At 31.8% G+C, this 16,481-nt stretch overlaps 1 protein-coding gene across 2 annotated transcripts in view; it reads right to left on the bottom strand.

Annotated features, from left to right (window-relative positions):
• Nucleotides 1-16,481, bottom strand: part of LOC106463503 (adhesion G protein-coupled receptor E1-like) — a 77,180-nt gene that overhangs the window by 3,371 nt on the left and 57,328 nt on the right. For both annotated transcript variants that reach the window (XM_022391027.1, XM_022391029.1), the window contains 3 exons: nt 13,811-13,905; nt 6,895-7,019; nt 3,040-3,311 (listed from right to left, as the gene is read on the bottom strand). In XM_022391027.1, the coding sequence (XP_022246735.1) occupies nt 3,040-3,311; nt 6,895-7,019; nt 13,811-13,905 (492 nt within the window). The remainder of the gene's footprint in view (nt 1-3,039; nt 3,312-6,894; nt 7,020-13,810; nt 13,906-16,481) is intronic.

Here is a 16,481-nt window from a genome sequence, read left to right as displayed (position 1 = left end):
TAAAATACTTTGTCTATCTAGGTGTATTAACATAAAATACTTTGTCTGTCTAGCTGTATTAACATAAAATACTTTGTCTATCTAGGTGTATTAACATAAAATAATTTGTCTATCTAAGCGTATTAACATAAAATACTTTGTCTATCTAGGTGTATTAACATAAAATACTTTGTCTATCTAGGTGTATTAACATAAAATACTTTGTTTATCTAGCTGTATTAACATAAAATACTTTGTCTATCTAGGTGTATTAACATAAAATACTTTGTCTATCTAGCTGTATTAGCAGAGTGACTTGGACGGTTTTCTAGAACTTTTTTTTTTAACCACACCAGCACGTTAATTAAGTTTATTGTAATTGTAAGGTAATTATAAAGAAAATCCCATATTTAAAATAATCATATCTTAAAAACCGTTTCTCCTTGGGGAAATTAATTTCATGAGAGGCTTTCCGCCATTCTTAATCAGCATATGTAGCCTCTGAAGCATCATTTGTTCTGAACAGTGTTCATTGATCCTCATAATAACAAAATCATCAACCAACTACTACTGAAAGAATGAGATAGAAAAAAAAACAAAAGGATTGCTAGATTTAGCTTTTTGTGCAGTATAACATGGTTTTGAAACAACCTATACTATGATGAAACTTTCCACATTAAGACTAAACATTTTTAATGTTTCTCTGGGAAAGTTACGCACTCCTAGGACAATTTGTTTTAAGATATAATCATTTTAAATGTTTTTCTTTCTATTTACCCTGTATAATATGATTCCAATATGACCTCTTGACCCTTATAAGATGGAATCTGAAAGAAACCCTAAACCAGAGATATGAATGGCCGAGAGAGGATCTTACAGACATTAATTATGATATGTAGATATCCAAGTTTAATCCATTTATGTTGAGAAACCGATGCACCGTCTGTTACTCGTCCTAGAAACGCGTTGATTGTTTTGTGTGCATCAGTAACACATGTGGCTTATTTTGTTAATTATAATTATGCGATCCATTTGTTGGAAATGTGATCATGACAACAGTTTAATAGAGAACCTTTTGGATATTCATTACATCAGAAGGGAAGAAAGAGAAGATATGCTGTGAAAGTTACATCACTTTACTATAAATAATCAACGATTAAAACAAATTTTAAACGCTTTTATATGAAATATACACAGAAATAGATATAAAAATTGCTTATCGTAGTAACTAAAAGAGCAATCTTGTATTACACGAATATATTTACAGCGCATATCTGAAAAACAAATGTATTAACAACGGCTGTTGCTGTAATAAATCCCTCCTTCCCCAATTATAACAGTTGGATCTCAATGTCATTTCCTTAGTGACTACCAGAGCAAACGTGTATCATATGGATACGTTTACAGATAATATCTGGTGAAATAGGTTGACTAACAACGACTCCTGTTGTTGGCAGTACAAAACATGTGACCAACAGGGCTACAGTTGTAGTGACTAGCCCCCAGTTTACTTCTGTATTACACAGCTACTACTGCAGTTATTAATTTGAAAAAGAAAAAAAGTGTATTACGTTACTTATATTTAGTGACTAATTCGAGAAATCTCGACTATGGCACAAATATTGTTGCAGTAACTAACCCTAGTACAAATGTACATTATAGCAGCGATACTACTGTTCTTACTAACCCTAAAAAACATGGCTGCTGTTGTAGCCGCTAACTCAATGAACGAATATATTAAGCGACTCAGAGGCATCGCTAGGACTGGCACACAAAGCCCGATTCTATTTGACATTGACCCGAATCACCAGTTGGTGTCTTGATAAATCAAACAGAAAATCATGAAACACCGAAAATTCCCGCGCCTATGGGCCCGAGACCCATAGGTGCTTTTAAAGCGCCTAGTAACGCCTCTGAAGCAGCTACTGTTTTAGTGACTGCACGAGAAGAATAAGAAAAAAAATATATATACATATAAATATATATAATGTAAAACAAACAGAGCACAGGCGTATTTCCGTACTGTGAAACAAAATAGGTGTATTAAACTGTTACTGCAATAACGTATTTCACAATAACGCTTCGATGTCAAGTATATTTCATAATGAACATGTAATATGAATGCTTTAAATACCTTTAGGTACCTAAAATTACTTCCAAGTGTATATATATATATATATATATATATAACACACACACACACATCACCAGTTCAAAACCCTCATACAAATAAATAATTATTAATGTTTATTTGAAAACTTTATTGTATATTTATCCCTACAGGTGACGCCACATACTATGTTTGCATCATTGGCTTTTATTTATTCTTTATTCCTTTTACAAGGTAACAGCCATGCAAGATAATTCACCCCCGAAAAAATATTAGCATATAATTCGAAACTTTGAATTTAAAAAACCTGAAACTGGGGTAGTCCAAACGTTTAGGTTCGTTCGATTAAAAATAATAGAAAAGAAGTACTTTGAACTTGGAGCTAATGCATTTCTTGGACAGAAAAATATATTGTGGTGACGTAAAGAATGGGAGCTTTCTCTAAAAAGAATTAACAATTTGAGTTCAGGATTAAAAGTACTGATATCTTTCTCAACACAAATGATTCGGTAGACACAGGCTTGGTAAAAAATTACATTACTTGAATTTGTTTATAACAGTTGCACAGCAAGGAAGCCCCAGTATGAGCCTCAAAACCCGCTTTTGTGACATCCAATATTTGCACCTCCAGAATTGTTCATGTTTCTCATGGTAACTAAATGTCAGAGAAATGTACCGATTGCGCTACATGTATTTTATATCAGTTAGACATATAATGTGCTTCTCTTTAATACCCTTATTTTCAAGGAAAATACAAACACCGAATGAAGATAAAGTTTACTTTACTGGCACCGCTCCACAGAATAGAAAAAACAAAACAAGATATTACCAATTCTTCCAGCTAGCTTATTGTAAGAGCAAGAAAATATTACACTTTTTCTTTTTAACATACGAGAACCTAATTTTATATGTTGAGTACTAAACATATAATATTAAGTATATAAACCTACCCCAAGCTAGAAAACATCGCTTCAACACAAAGCGAGTTTCTGTACTGGCAAACACGTGGATCACCATTTGATACATATTAATAGCTTCTACACACATCCAGGCTAGGGACGTCAATAGAAAATAGTGAATCAGAACAGCTACGATGACACAAATGTCTACACCAGCCACGCCAGATCCACGCTGAGAACCAACTAAAAAGGAAGTATTCATCAGCAGCATTGACACGCATAAATTGAGAAGAATCTTCCCAGAACGGTCGCGATTGAGACATCTGAAAGACAATCTAACATAAGTCCTATGATAAACTCTTGGTAAATTAATTACATCAGTTGATAATGTACAAAAAATATAGGGTTCAAAACATTTTTGAATACGAATGATTTTGATTAGATTTGTTTGCTTATTTTAATGGATTAACGAGATTCCCACTGTCCCTATCTACTATCTAGCGAAACCACAGCCAAGGGAACGAGCTTGGAAAAATCAGCTCGTTCCATAATAGGGTTCAAAACATTTTTGAATACGAATGATAAATATGTGTTTAGATTTGTTTGCTTATTTTACATTATTGTGGTAAAATAGTAAGCGAGGTTTTGATAAAGCACAATAACATCCTTTTTTCCTCCCTCTTTAAGCTACCATCAACACCTCACACTTACGTCTACAATGCAAGTTTAGAGAAAGACTATAGATAAATGACTACTATTGTGCTGCTACCTATCGATAGCTAGAAAAACCAGTAAATAACCAAAACTCGCTTACATTTGTATGTTTTCGATTGATTAAGTAAGAGAAAAAAATATTTATTCTACAACAAACGGTTTTGTATCGATCTATATCTCATTACAACTATTACTTTAGAGCAAAATTTATTTCAAAAGTTGAAAAACATAGGTAAAAGCAAGTTTGATTCTACACTATACCTTATTAAATTGTACACATGTCTAACTTAATGGATGTATATTGAAGTTTTTATTTGAATTTCATAGGTTAGTTCTATCTCTTCGTGTATCATGGATTAAAGAGCTATTTACGTGATTTGTTGTTATTGTTTTAACGTAAAACTACACAATAGGCTATATGCACTTTGTTCACAGCGGAGAATCACACTCCGGATTTTAGCGTTGTAAGTCCACAAAATTACAGCTCATTTACTGGGGGAATGCTGTAATGCAACCAAAACTTGACGAAAGACGTATGCTCGTAGCGTTTCTAAATGAAAAAACAACAACAAAAAATAATTTAGACGTGTATTCTTGTCTGTTTTCAGAGTACATATATATTGCTATACATATTTTATCATTGTCGTGTTTCGTCTAATTTGAGACATTACGACAACATTCACTTGCAAACTCTCAAACTGACAACATAAATGTCTCTTTAAGACAAGAATGAATCAAACATACTGTGTATCTGAAGTTCAACAAAAGTACGTTGCGGGCCAACGTACTAATCCTAGGGAGACTAAAGCACTAAAAGCTAAATCATGTAGCGTATGTTGATAAAATAGTGTAATTTATTGCAATGGTGGCAGACTAAAGATAGATCTGGAACGCCATTTTTACACATTTGTGATTTGAAATCCGTAAAGGGATAATTAAGAGAAACGTGACAAAAATTGAACAATCAATTTTAATCACTTTTATTTATACGTAATATATATCATGAACCACGTTAGTAGTTCATAACAAAAATCGCCCATTTGTTATTTTGTATTATTATTTAATATTGTTCCTCCAACCTACAGCAAACAATGGTTGTGAGTATTGTAATCAAACCTGGGCAATATTACTAAACACATCATTGCGCATTGTGTAGGGTAGTTTTTAGGTTTATTTAACTACCTAGCAAATAACAGCGACTGTATACCCGTTGACATCCAATCGTTTTAATGCAGTCTGTGGTTTATATGGAGCCTCATAATCAACTACATGCAAACGTATATAGCTGAGTGCAGGCTGTGGATGTAATTTAATTTTTATATGGCAGGCATGACACATGTACCATGGTGATTATTTACTTATTGTTACAACTGTATTGATGTTACATATCATTTATTTACGTATAGAGTTCCTGCTTTTTAGGACACGACGCTGCTGACAGGATCACAGTTTTTGTGGTTTTTTTCCCACTGCATGATCGATTTCTGCCCATTTAACACAAACGTCTAAAAGTTGTACAAACATCTAAGCTGTCTCCCAAAAACAGAAATCTTTAAGTCTTTACGCCATATTTTAAAATATAGTACCAAGCTCAGTTTCGAACATCGGATCGGCAATCATGGTGATGGCTGATGGTAAGTATCGAATTATAGCCAGTACTGCCCGATTCCGAATTTTATAGATACTGGAGATAGAGTAGCCATTCTTGAAGTTGACGATAAAGAGTGGCAAGAATCGTGCAAGCAAGAATTGGCGAAAATTATGGCGATTCTAGGCGAAAGTGAGGCAAAAATTTGTAGCTATATATTATATTTAGAAAATATTTAATTTCAAATAAAGTATACAGCAACGACAGCCCACCAGAGTTTTAGCTTTATTGGATTTCTTTTGTAAGGGCGGACGTTGGGAGTTTCATATAGTAGAAATTTTAGGTTGGTTTCATTTCTACTTTAGGAACTATAAGAACTTTTAAAGGTAACTGCCTTCCCACAACTGACTGCAGACTGTGAAGGGCAGTAGGAGTTGAGACGTTAGGGTATAAGCCCTCAACTCCATACCCTTAACTGATTTTCCATGTTTACTGGCTAGTATAACATCAGCGTTTGGATTTTGTTTGATAGATGAGATATTCCCAATGTATTTGGGAACTATTACCAAAAACATTATCCGCATTAAGGTGACAACTAGGACTGACAATGGGAGCTCTACCAAAATCTATCTAATGCCTATATTATATTAAGTTCATTATTGTTTTATAATGCTGATTTTAATCGCCTATTAACAATTAATGTAATTAATAGTATCGGAGCTATTTATTTCATGATATACAGAGACATGTGCATGCATGTATAAAACTTACGCGGTTAAAAAATCCAGTCCATGCATCATTCCAGTGTTACATACTCCCCATATAGCTACAAGGAATAAATATACTAGCTATATATATTTTACAAGCATATACATAATATGTGTTATGTTTATCACCATGCATCATAGTGACCATACATGCTATACCACTATCAATGATAACATTGTGGAAATGATAGCAGGAACAATAGCCATCCAATCTGCATGAAGCCAATCCACAGGTTGTCATTGTTTCCCGAGAGAGCATATCAAACCAATAACGTATTTCTTTAAATTAAACTTTTTCAAGTAGGACAGTATTGCTGTCATGCAGATGTATATCCATGATGGACATGAAATAATCTAAAGAAAAACAATAATACTAAAAATTTTTTGCTTAAGAAGGAGGAATAGGGATTTTTAAAAAAAATACAGAAACAAGAGGGGTAACTTAAAGTGTTAACATTATTTTCTCAAGGTACATATCCATATTTTGACTCCATGTCTTAAAGTTGTAATATTTAGGAGAGTCAAAATAGGGATTTGTAGCTTGAGGAAGTTATGTAAACACTACGTCTCAAACCTAACCTTGTTTATTTACTTTTTGCTATTGCATTTTCACTTTAAGATACTCATCTTGTTTCTGTATTATTTTCAAGGTCCCCATTCCCAACAATTTTAAATAATATTGTAATATAGTACTTGTAAATAACAATATTTCATTTCCTACATTTATATTAAGGAGTACTTACCTAGACTGTTCTATACTGAACTTCTATACATCTATCTGGAATGTTTCATTGCAAAATAAATTAAAATAATTTTCAAAAACAAAATACAACCTACCGAAAAAGTGCGTATGTAAGAATAGTCAATATCAAGCCACAAATAGACACAACACAACCAACATAAGATATAATGGATAACGCTTCCTGGTGGTCAGAACTAACTTCGGTATTAGGAGTTGGATCCTAAAAACACACATTTTATTGAACTTATAGAGCAAATATATATAATTTTAATGAAACTAAAAAATATAACTTTTCATTACGGAAATAAATTACTGTTAAAACAACAACCACAAAGAAAATTTTAGAACAAAGTTATAGAACTTGTAATAGCAAAGCCTTAACCACTTAATCAAAAAAATAATTAGGCTTAGGTCAGAAACAAAAAAACGGTATCGGGCATTTATCAATCATACATAAGATCAAGTGATTAAATTCAAAAACGGAAACTTAATAGAATTTTCAGTTCACTCCTGATGAAGACATGTCTACCTTTCGAAAGCGCTCGGATTATAGGATTTCGTATTTGTGTCTAACAGTGAGAGGTAAGATAACCTGAAATCAATTTAAAGTTGTTCAGATAGGTTCGGGAAGTATCATAAGAAATGTTTTGTTCCCAGATTTAGATAGTTCATATCTCTCTCTTTATGTGTGTGTGAGCGCGCGCATGCACACACACACACAGACACGAGGTAACTTCCACATTTTCCCTATCAACTTGTAAAATTATTTTAAAGTAAATAATCCTTAGGAAACGGTTTCGTAGGTTTGACTAACTCTTCATTCTGAAAACATTAACATTTAAAAATAAAATTAAAAATATAAACTAATACAAATTTCAATATATAAAAATCATAAAAAATTAAAGACGTTGTATGCCATTCACCTCAAATCACAAAAAATATTGTGTATTCTCTAATTATATTCATAAATATATTATTTACATAATAAAATACAAATCCTGTAGAATTCTAATTTCAAATTGAAATAGGCTTAAATTTACAATAAACTAAATATTAAATAATTATCGCCCCCCAGTAGCACAGCGGTATGTCTGCGGACTTACAACGCTAGAATCCGGGTTTCGATACCCGTGGTGGGCAGAGCACAGATAGCCCAATGTGTAGCTTTGTGCTTAACTTCAAAACAAACAATAAATAATTATTAATTGTATCACTAAATACATAATTCAACACTTTTATAATTAACTTTTAATGATTATCAGTTATAGCTCTAGTACACAATTGAATAATTGATCAGAACATCAAAAGCTTGGTTGCTGTTAAGCACAAAGATACAATGGGCTTCCTGCGATCTGCTCACCACGGGTATCGAAATCCGATATTTAACGTCGTTAGCCTGCAGACTTACCACTGAGCCACTGGAGGGGGCATTAAAAATAAACATTAGGAAACTGCATTTAAAATATAAGAAAAATTAAAAAAACTTAAATAATGGTGAACTTCAAAAAATATTATTGAGAAAAAGTTGTCTTAACAACGAGAAATTTACAGTAAATAATTATAGAAAGAAAAGGAAAAAGGGATTCGAAAACAACTGAAAGGTGAAAGACAAAATTAGGATAAAGATAAAATTAGACTAACTATCAAAAACGAATCTATAATTACAATGATACGAAAAAATAAAGGTAAGACAGAAGATGTAAAAAATCATTGGAAGAATACGTTTAGGAATATTTCAAATAACTAGAAATGATTGAGAGGATTCGACAAATAATTAGAACAAACACGGATAAAAAGAAGGACATTTGAAAAAAATATCGCCAACAAATGGAAGGTTAGATTTGTTTGTAATTAAGCTACTCGATGGGCTATCTGTGCTCTGCCCACCACGGGTATCGAAACCCGGATTCTAGCGTTGTAAGTCCGCAGACATACCGCTGTGCCACTGGGGGGCAGGAAGGTTAGAATAAATTACAGGAAACCAATATATTACCATGATTTTAAACATGAGGAAAAAAAATATATGTTATTTTCTATGTGTTATCAAAAACACAAATCAGAAAAAATAAGAATTACCATAAAAAAGTAACCAGCAGAATACATATGAATAAAAGGTCCTCCAAAAATTTCAGGTTACTAATAGTAGGTGGAACAAAGAAAATTGTGGAATCACTGGGTGATATTTTGGAGATACTTTTAGTTATTTATCTCGAAAGTAGAGAGATATATAAAACAAATTAGAAACTTTTTTGAAAACAAATATAACAACTATCGTTTAATGATTATGAATTTAGTATCACTGTATCAAATCACGATTATGGTTTGAAAGCAATATAATATTTTTAGACCATTAGGAGAATTGTTTTTAATTAAATTCAATACGATGTGTGTCCTTAAAGGTTTAGATTCAGCTCTTAAGAACTGTTATTTTTTTACGATATCGCTATTTATCGTCAACTATGAGGGTCAGCTATAGTGACTAAAGTTGCACAAACTTACACATGAGTAATTATAGTATTTTGGCACTTGTGTATAAAGTTAAAAATCATAAATAATATTCAACGTTAAACTGGTACACAATTAAAACCGTGTTATTTAGGGCTATCTATGGCCTTCAAAAAGTTGACGACTCTACATGTTTCGACGTAGAAAGGCCTAAATAAAATGTTTTTTAATTGTGTACCAGTTTAACGTTGAATATTATTTATGATTTTTACACGAGTAATTGGATATTTTGAAAAATATTTTTTATTGTTTATCATATCGCTTTAGATTATACTAAAATGATTCAAAACATCACAGCAAATATATTTTGATGATTGCTTTTTAAGTTGAAATAATAATCATGAAGTAGAAAATTTAAGAAAAAAAGTGAAAGATGAGTGAAACAATTACCCTTTCTGAATGTTTTAGTTAAGGTTAAAAAACAATGAAGAATTAATTACAAATATTTCTTAAAACCAACCAATTTACATATAAAGCCCCCCAGTAGCACAGCGGTATGTCTGCGGACTTGCAACGCTAAAAAACGGGTTTCGATACCCGTGGTGGGCAGAGCACAGATAGCCCATTGTGTAGTCTTGTGCATAACTTCAAACAAGGTTAATCACATATATTTTTTTTTGCTATCAACATAAGCATTGTAATTTAAATGCACCAGTAAGTCTAGCACAAATAGTTTATAATTTAATTTCTCAAGAGAAAGTTAGTAAAATAAGACTCGAAGAATCAAAATGATTTAAAATAATGTCACTATCTAGATAGAGTAAGCAAAAGGAGATTCAACATAGCAAACGCTAAATACGAAACAAAATAAAAATAAACTATTATCCCTTATATGGTCAATATGTTAGTTTTGATAAATACTTTTAAGAACCACTTGAGGATGTGGTGAATAAAAACTTAAAGTATTCAATAATTTCAAAGTAATTCTATCACAGCCGAAAATTTATATTGATTATTAACCAAAAAGAAAGGTTTTCTTCCATGTTATAAAGTAAAGTATGAATTATACCATATAGGAAATATGGTAAAAAATGCTTGCATCCCATTATACCATATAGGAAATATGGTAAAAAATGCTTGCATCCCATTATACCATATAGGAAATATGGCAAAAAATGCTTGCATCCCACATTCCACTAAGACCATTTTATTCTATATAAAGTCCACTGTTGATTGTGATTGAAAGTACATTATTCATGCCTTAGTTTGTAAAACATGTGGAGAACTATACATGGAAGAAACACACAATTTCAGATTTGGAATAAATTTACATAAATATTATGTGAGAAACCGAAATTAAAGCTCAATATCATCTAACGTTCATTTCAATACTTTCCTTTAAATATCTAAGACATTTTATAAAGTTTGTCTTTTTTTGGTCACGTAATGACAAAATATATTAGATTATTAAAATGTGAAAACATTTTAAGAAATTCAAAGCTTTCTTTGTTAATAGTTTATAGAAGACGTTTATAAAGTAATATTTTTCACCTTTTTCAAATAATTATCTTATTTGTTAGTTTGATTTATTTTGTCGTTAAGGGCAAAGCTACACAAGGAGATAGCCATGTGCCTACCACAGGTATCGAAACCCAGTGTTTTATCATTATAAAAGTTATCTTCACGTACAACACATTAACGTAAAGGTGTGTTTTATTAAATTATGTACTAGAGGTACACTTGATAATCATTAAAATTAGAACTTCATATGGTTTATATTTTATTGTGTAATTAATATATTTATGTATTAAAATTAGAACTTCATATGGTTTATATTTTATTGTGTAATTAATATATTTATGTATTTATGAATTTTAAATTATTATTATATTTAATCAGAGATTGCAAAAATTTTTGTGGTTTTATTTATATGTGATTTTATTTACTTTAAATTATTTTACAAAGATAACTATGGTTTACAACGTTTTGAACGTATAAGACGACCCTGGATTTTTTGAGTTAATTAAGTGTATTTCTTTGAGGTTCGGTTTATAGGACGACCTCTACTGTCAAGCAAGTCTAGGATGTTACTTTTGTAAAGAAATTCTTAGAAGTTATTTTTAAACTGTGCTAACCTGCGCTCTTAGGTAATCAATACAACCACAAGTATGTTTTTATGCTCTTCAAACGCTACAGACAGCTCAAAGCGGCATAACTTAAGTCACAAACATGCAATAAACAACTTTACGAAGTTTATCACATTTCAACTTATTTTCTTTTACGAAAAAATTATTAAACCTTAAGATATAGTGATCTGCTACAAAAGCATGTTTATAAAATTAGTGTACGTTACAGAAACTAAGTTTATTCATATAATATTAGCAACATTTTAGTATAACGGATGAGATCAATACATTTCAAATCAAAAATGTCTTGATTAATTGTAACTAGCATGTGAGTTAAATAGCTTCTAGTTATGAAGAATCGATACAAATGATACAGTTACAAATATGTTATTGTAACCCAGTAGGTGGCACGATGTCAATGCATTTACTCAAAAAAAAAAGCAATTGTGTTTAATTATGCACAAAGCTACACAAGGGCTATCTGTGCTCTGTCTACCACGGGTATCGAAACCCGGTTTCTAGCGCTGTAAGTCCGCAGACATACCGCTGTGCCACTGGAAAAAAATAAAATAAAATAAAAAACAGACAAAAGTAAAAGGAACAACGTAGTATTGGTTAAATATGCTGTTAACTGGAGAGTTCTTACTGGAACTCTTATGTTTGAACTGGTGTATAAGACGAGGGGTAAAATTAGGTATTGCTTTAAGAGTAAAAATTACTATCTTATACACCGGCAAATATTATTTATATTCTTAATTGTATTTATAAATGTTTATGTTTCCAGAGTGAAAAGTAATCAAACTTACGAAACCTTATACAGAAATATACAAAATGCCTGTCTACCTCTTGTTATTCAATGGTCATTACTTAAGCACTAGTCAACAGCATAATCATATTAAGTCGTCACGAAATTAATGTCGCGTTTTCGAACACTTACGTTAACCACCCCCCACAAAACGTACATCACGTATAATACTTAAAAGAACCGCCTAAACGTCAAGATAGTGTAGCCTATATAATGTGTAAAGTTTATATACTCCAATCAATCCCTTATAGTGATGGCACATGACGAGACGCACATTCGGCATGTAATGCTGTTTGAATACAAAACAGGAAACAACGCCTCTGTAGCCACAAAGAATATCAAAGAAATTTATGGAAATATTTTGAACGTTCGTAAGTGTCAACGATGATTCAGCAAATTCCCTTCAGGTGACTTAAGCCTTCAAAACTGTAACGGCAGGGGCCGACATGTTGGAATTGATACTGATGCTTTGAAGACGCTTGTTGAGTCTAACCCAAAGTAACAGACTCGTGAAATGGCTCTGAAATTGCATGTCTCTTATGAAACAATACGTAAACATTTAAGGAATATGGGAAAACTCCTTAAAGAAGGTGTTTGGGTGCCTCACGAACTCTCCGATGATCATCGTTTCCAACGTGTGAACGTCGCTTCGTCTCTTTTGGTGCGTAATGCGCGTGAACAATTTTTGGACAGAACTGTCACCGGTGATGAAAAATGGATTCTCTATGCGAATATTAAACGTCAAAAACAATAGCTCAGTCCTAGATAAAAACCACTTCCGACCAAAAACACCTGGGCTCCATCCGCAGAAAGTGATGCTTCGCATTTGGTGGGACATCAAAGGGGTAATTCATTTCGAACTCATCAATCCACAGCGAACTGTCAATGCAGAGATGTATAATCAGCAACGGGAACAGTGAAATCAAGTCCTTCATCAGAAACGCCCTTCACTCGTCAATCAGAAAGGTGTTCTTCTCCACGACAATGCACGTCCACATGTGGTATGTTTGACGCAACACAAGATTATGGAATTGGGTTGGGAAGTTCTCCCCCACCCACCATATTTTCCAGATTTGGCACCATCAGATTACCATATATTTCGTTCGCTGTAACACCATCTTAATGGGGAAACATATGCAAATGTGGAAGACGTTAAAGAGAACATCGACATGTTTTTTGCTTCAAAACCAAGTGATTTCTTTAATCAGGGCATTAACAACTTATTTGTAAGATAGAAAAGCATCATCGATAAGACTATTTCATTTAACAAATATTTTGTTTTGATATACAAGTTTTTCATCTAAAAAAAGCGACATTAATTTCTTGACGACCTAACACTTTGAAAAATAATATAAAATTAGAGGATGGATAAAATTTGCATATGGAAGTACACAGGTATGAATACTAGCTACAAAAATATGGTTTTATGTAACAGATCTGTGTAGCTTCTCATGAATTAAACTAGGATAACCTATTTCATCTGAACCTCAACTAGTGGTAATTTTTTTGTGTGGATTCTAGGTAACACAAACAATGCCTCAATAACACAGATATAACGTGTAGAGGAAGTAAACACAAACAATGCCTCAATAACACAGATATAACGTGTAGAGGAAGTAATTTTACCAATCTTACCAAAAGAACCGAGAAAGCTGTCATATGTGTAGAAGAGCAGATGGTAAAGTTTTGTGTTTTGTTGGTTGATATTCCGTCTGTTGCCCACAATTTCTCTGGAAAGAAAGTTACTTTATTAAAACAGTCCAAAGTTAACTATTATTATCTCCTATCTGTTAACGGAAATAGTCCTGAGCGATATTAAATTTTAAAAAAAACGACATACTTATTTTAAATTTTAATAAAAACATTTCACACGCGACTGCCTAAAATTTAGCTTAGAATATATAGTGAATGGAGCTACTAAAATATAATTCAAATAGTCGTAAAAAACAACAGAGATACTAGTGAATGATTATATACAACTATAAGCCAAAACCGACGAAACACTAGTGAATGATATTATTTAAGTATAAGCGAAAACAGCCTAGATACTAGTGAATAGTATTATTCAAGTATACGACAAAACCTACAGAATTCTAGTGAATGGTATTATTGAAGTATACGACAAAACCTACAGAATACTATTGAATGGTATTATTGAAGTATAAGTCAAAACCAACATAATTCTGGTGAATGATATCATTCAAGTATAAGTCAAAACGGAAAGAAGACTAGTGAATAGTTTATTCAAGTATCAGACAAAACCTACATAATACTAGTAAATGATATTATTTAACTATAAGCGAAAACTGAAAGAATACAAGTAAATGATATTATTCAAGTATAAGGCAAAAGCGAGAGAATATTAGGGAATGGTATTATTCAAGTATACGACAAAACCTACAGAATACTATTGAATGGTATTATTTATGTATAAGCCAAAACCGACATAACGCTATTGAATGGTATTATTCATGTATAAGTCAAAACCTACATAACGCTATTGAATGGTATTATTCATGTATAAGTCAAAACCTACATAACGCTATTGAATGGTATTATTCATGTATAAGTCAAAACCTACATAACGCTATTGAATGGTATTATTCATGTATAAGTCAAAACCGACGGAATTCTAGTCAATGACATTATTCAAGTATAAGCGAAAACCGAAAGAATAGTAGTGAATATTATTATTCAATTATAAGTCAAAACCGAAAGAAATCTAGTGAATGACATTATTAAAGTATAAATCAAATCTGACATAATACTAGTGAATGGTATTATTCGAGTACGAGTCAAAACCAACATAATTCTGGTGAATGATATTATTCGAGTATAAGCAAAAACTGACATAATACTAGCGAATGGTATTATTCAAGTATAAGCATAAACCTACAGAATTCTAGTGAATTATAATACTCAATTATAAGCAAACACCAACAGAATTATATGGAATGATATTACTCAAGTATCAGCCAAAACCGACAAAATACTAATGAACGACATTATTCAAGTAAAAGCCTAAACCGACTGAATTCTAGTCAATAACATTATTCAAGTATAAGCCAAAACCGACAGAAATCTAGTGAATAGTATTATTCAAGTATAAGCCAAAACCGAAAGAACACTAATGATGGTATTATTCAAGTATAAGTGAAAACCGACAGAACACTGTTGAAAAATATTATTCAAATACAAGATAAAACCGACAAGAACTAGTGGTTGGCATTATTCAAATATAAGCCAAAACCTAAAGAATACTATTGAATGATATTATTCAAGTATAAGCAAAAACTGATAGAAAGCAAGTGAATTGTATTATTCGAGTAATAGCCAAAACCGACAGAATGCTACTCAGTGACATTATTGAAGTATAAGCCAAAACCGACAGAACACTAGTGAATGATAATGTTAACGTATCTGCTCAAACCGACAGAATACTAGTGAATAAAATTATTCAAGTAGCAGCACAAACCGAAAAAATACTAGTCAATGATATTATTCAAGTATAAGCGAAAACAGACTGAATACTAGTGAATAGCATTATTCATGTATAAACCAAAACCGACATAATACAAGAGAATAACATTATTCAAGTATAAGCGAAAACCGAAAAATTATAGTGAAAGTTATTACTGAAATATAATCCAAAACCGATAGAATTCAAGAGAATGGTATTACTGAAGTATAAGCCAAAACCGACATAATTCTAGTAAATGTTATTAATGAAGTATAAGACAAAACAAACATAATACTATTGAATGGTATTATTGAAATATAAGCCAAAACCGCCAGAATTCTAGTGAATTATAATACTCAATTATAAGCCAAAACCGACAGAATACAAGAGAATGGTATTACATAATACCAACATAATACTAGTGAATAGTATTATTCAAGTCACAACCAACATAATACTAGTGAATGGTATTATTCAAGTATAAACCAAAACCGACATAATACAAGAGAATGGTATTATTCAAGTCACAACCAACATAATACTAGTGAATGGTATTATTCAAGTATAAACCAAAACCGACATAATACAAGAGAATGGTATTATTCAAGTATAAGCCAAAACCGACAAAATACTAGTGAATGCTATTATTCATGTGTAAGCCAGAACCGGCAGAATACTAGTGAATGCTATTATTCAAATATAAGCCAGAACCGGCAGAATTCTAGTGAATGCTATTATTCAAATATACACCTGGAAAAAAGTTAAGCACCCCCGTGTTTTTTTCAAGTGATTCAGATTCGACGTTCTTGTGACTGATTATAAATTACCATTCAATCTAAACGTGTT

The sequence above is a fragment of the Limulus polyphemus genome, unplaced genomic scaffold (assembly GCF_000517525.1).
Source record: "Limulus polyphemus unplaced genomic scaffold, Limulus_polyphemus-2.1.2 Scaffold1426, whole genome shotgun sequence".
NCBI classification, from domain to species: Eukaryota; Metazoa; Arthropoda; class Merostomata; order Xiphosura; family Limulidae; genus Limulus; species Limulus polyphemus.
Note: the sequence above shows the minus strand (reverse complement) of the source record. Positions and strands in the feature narration are given on the sequence as shown.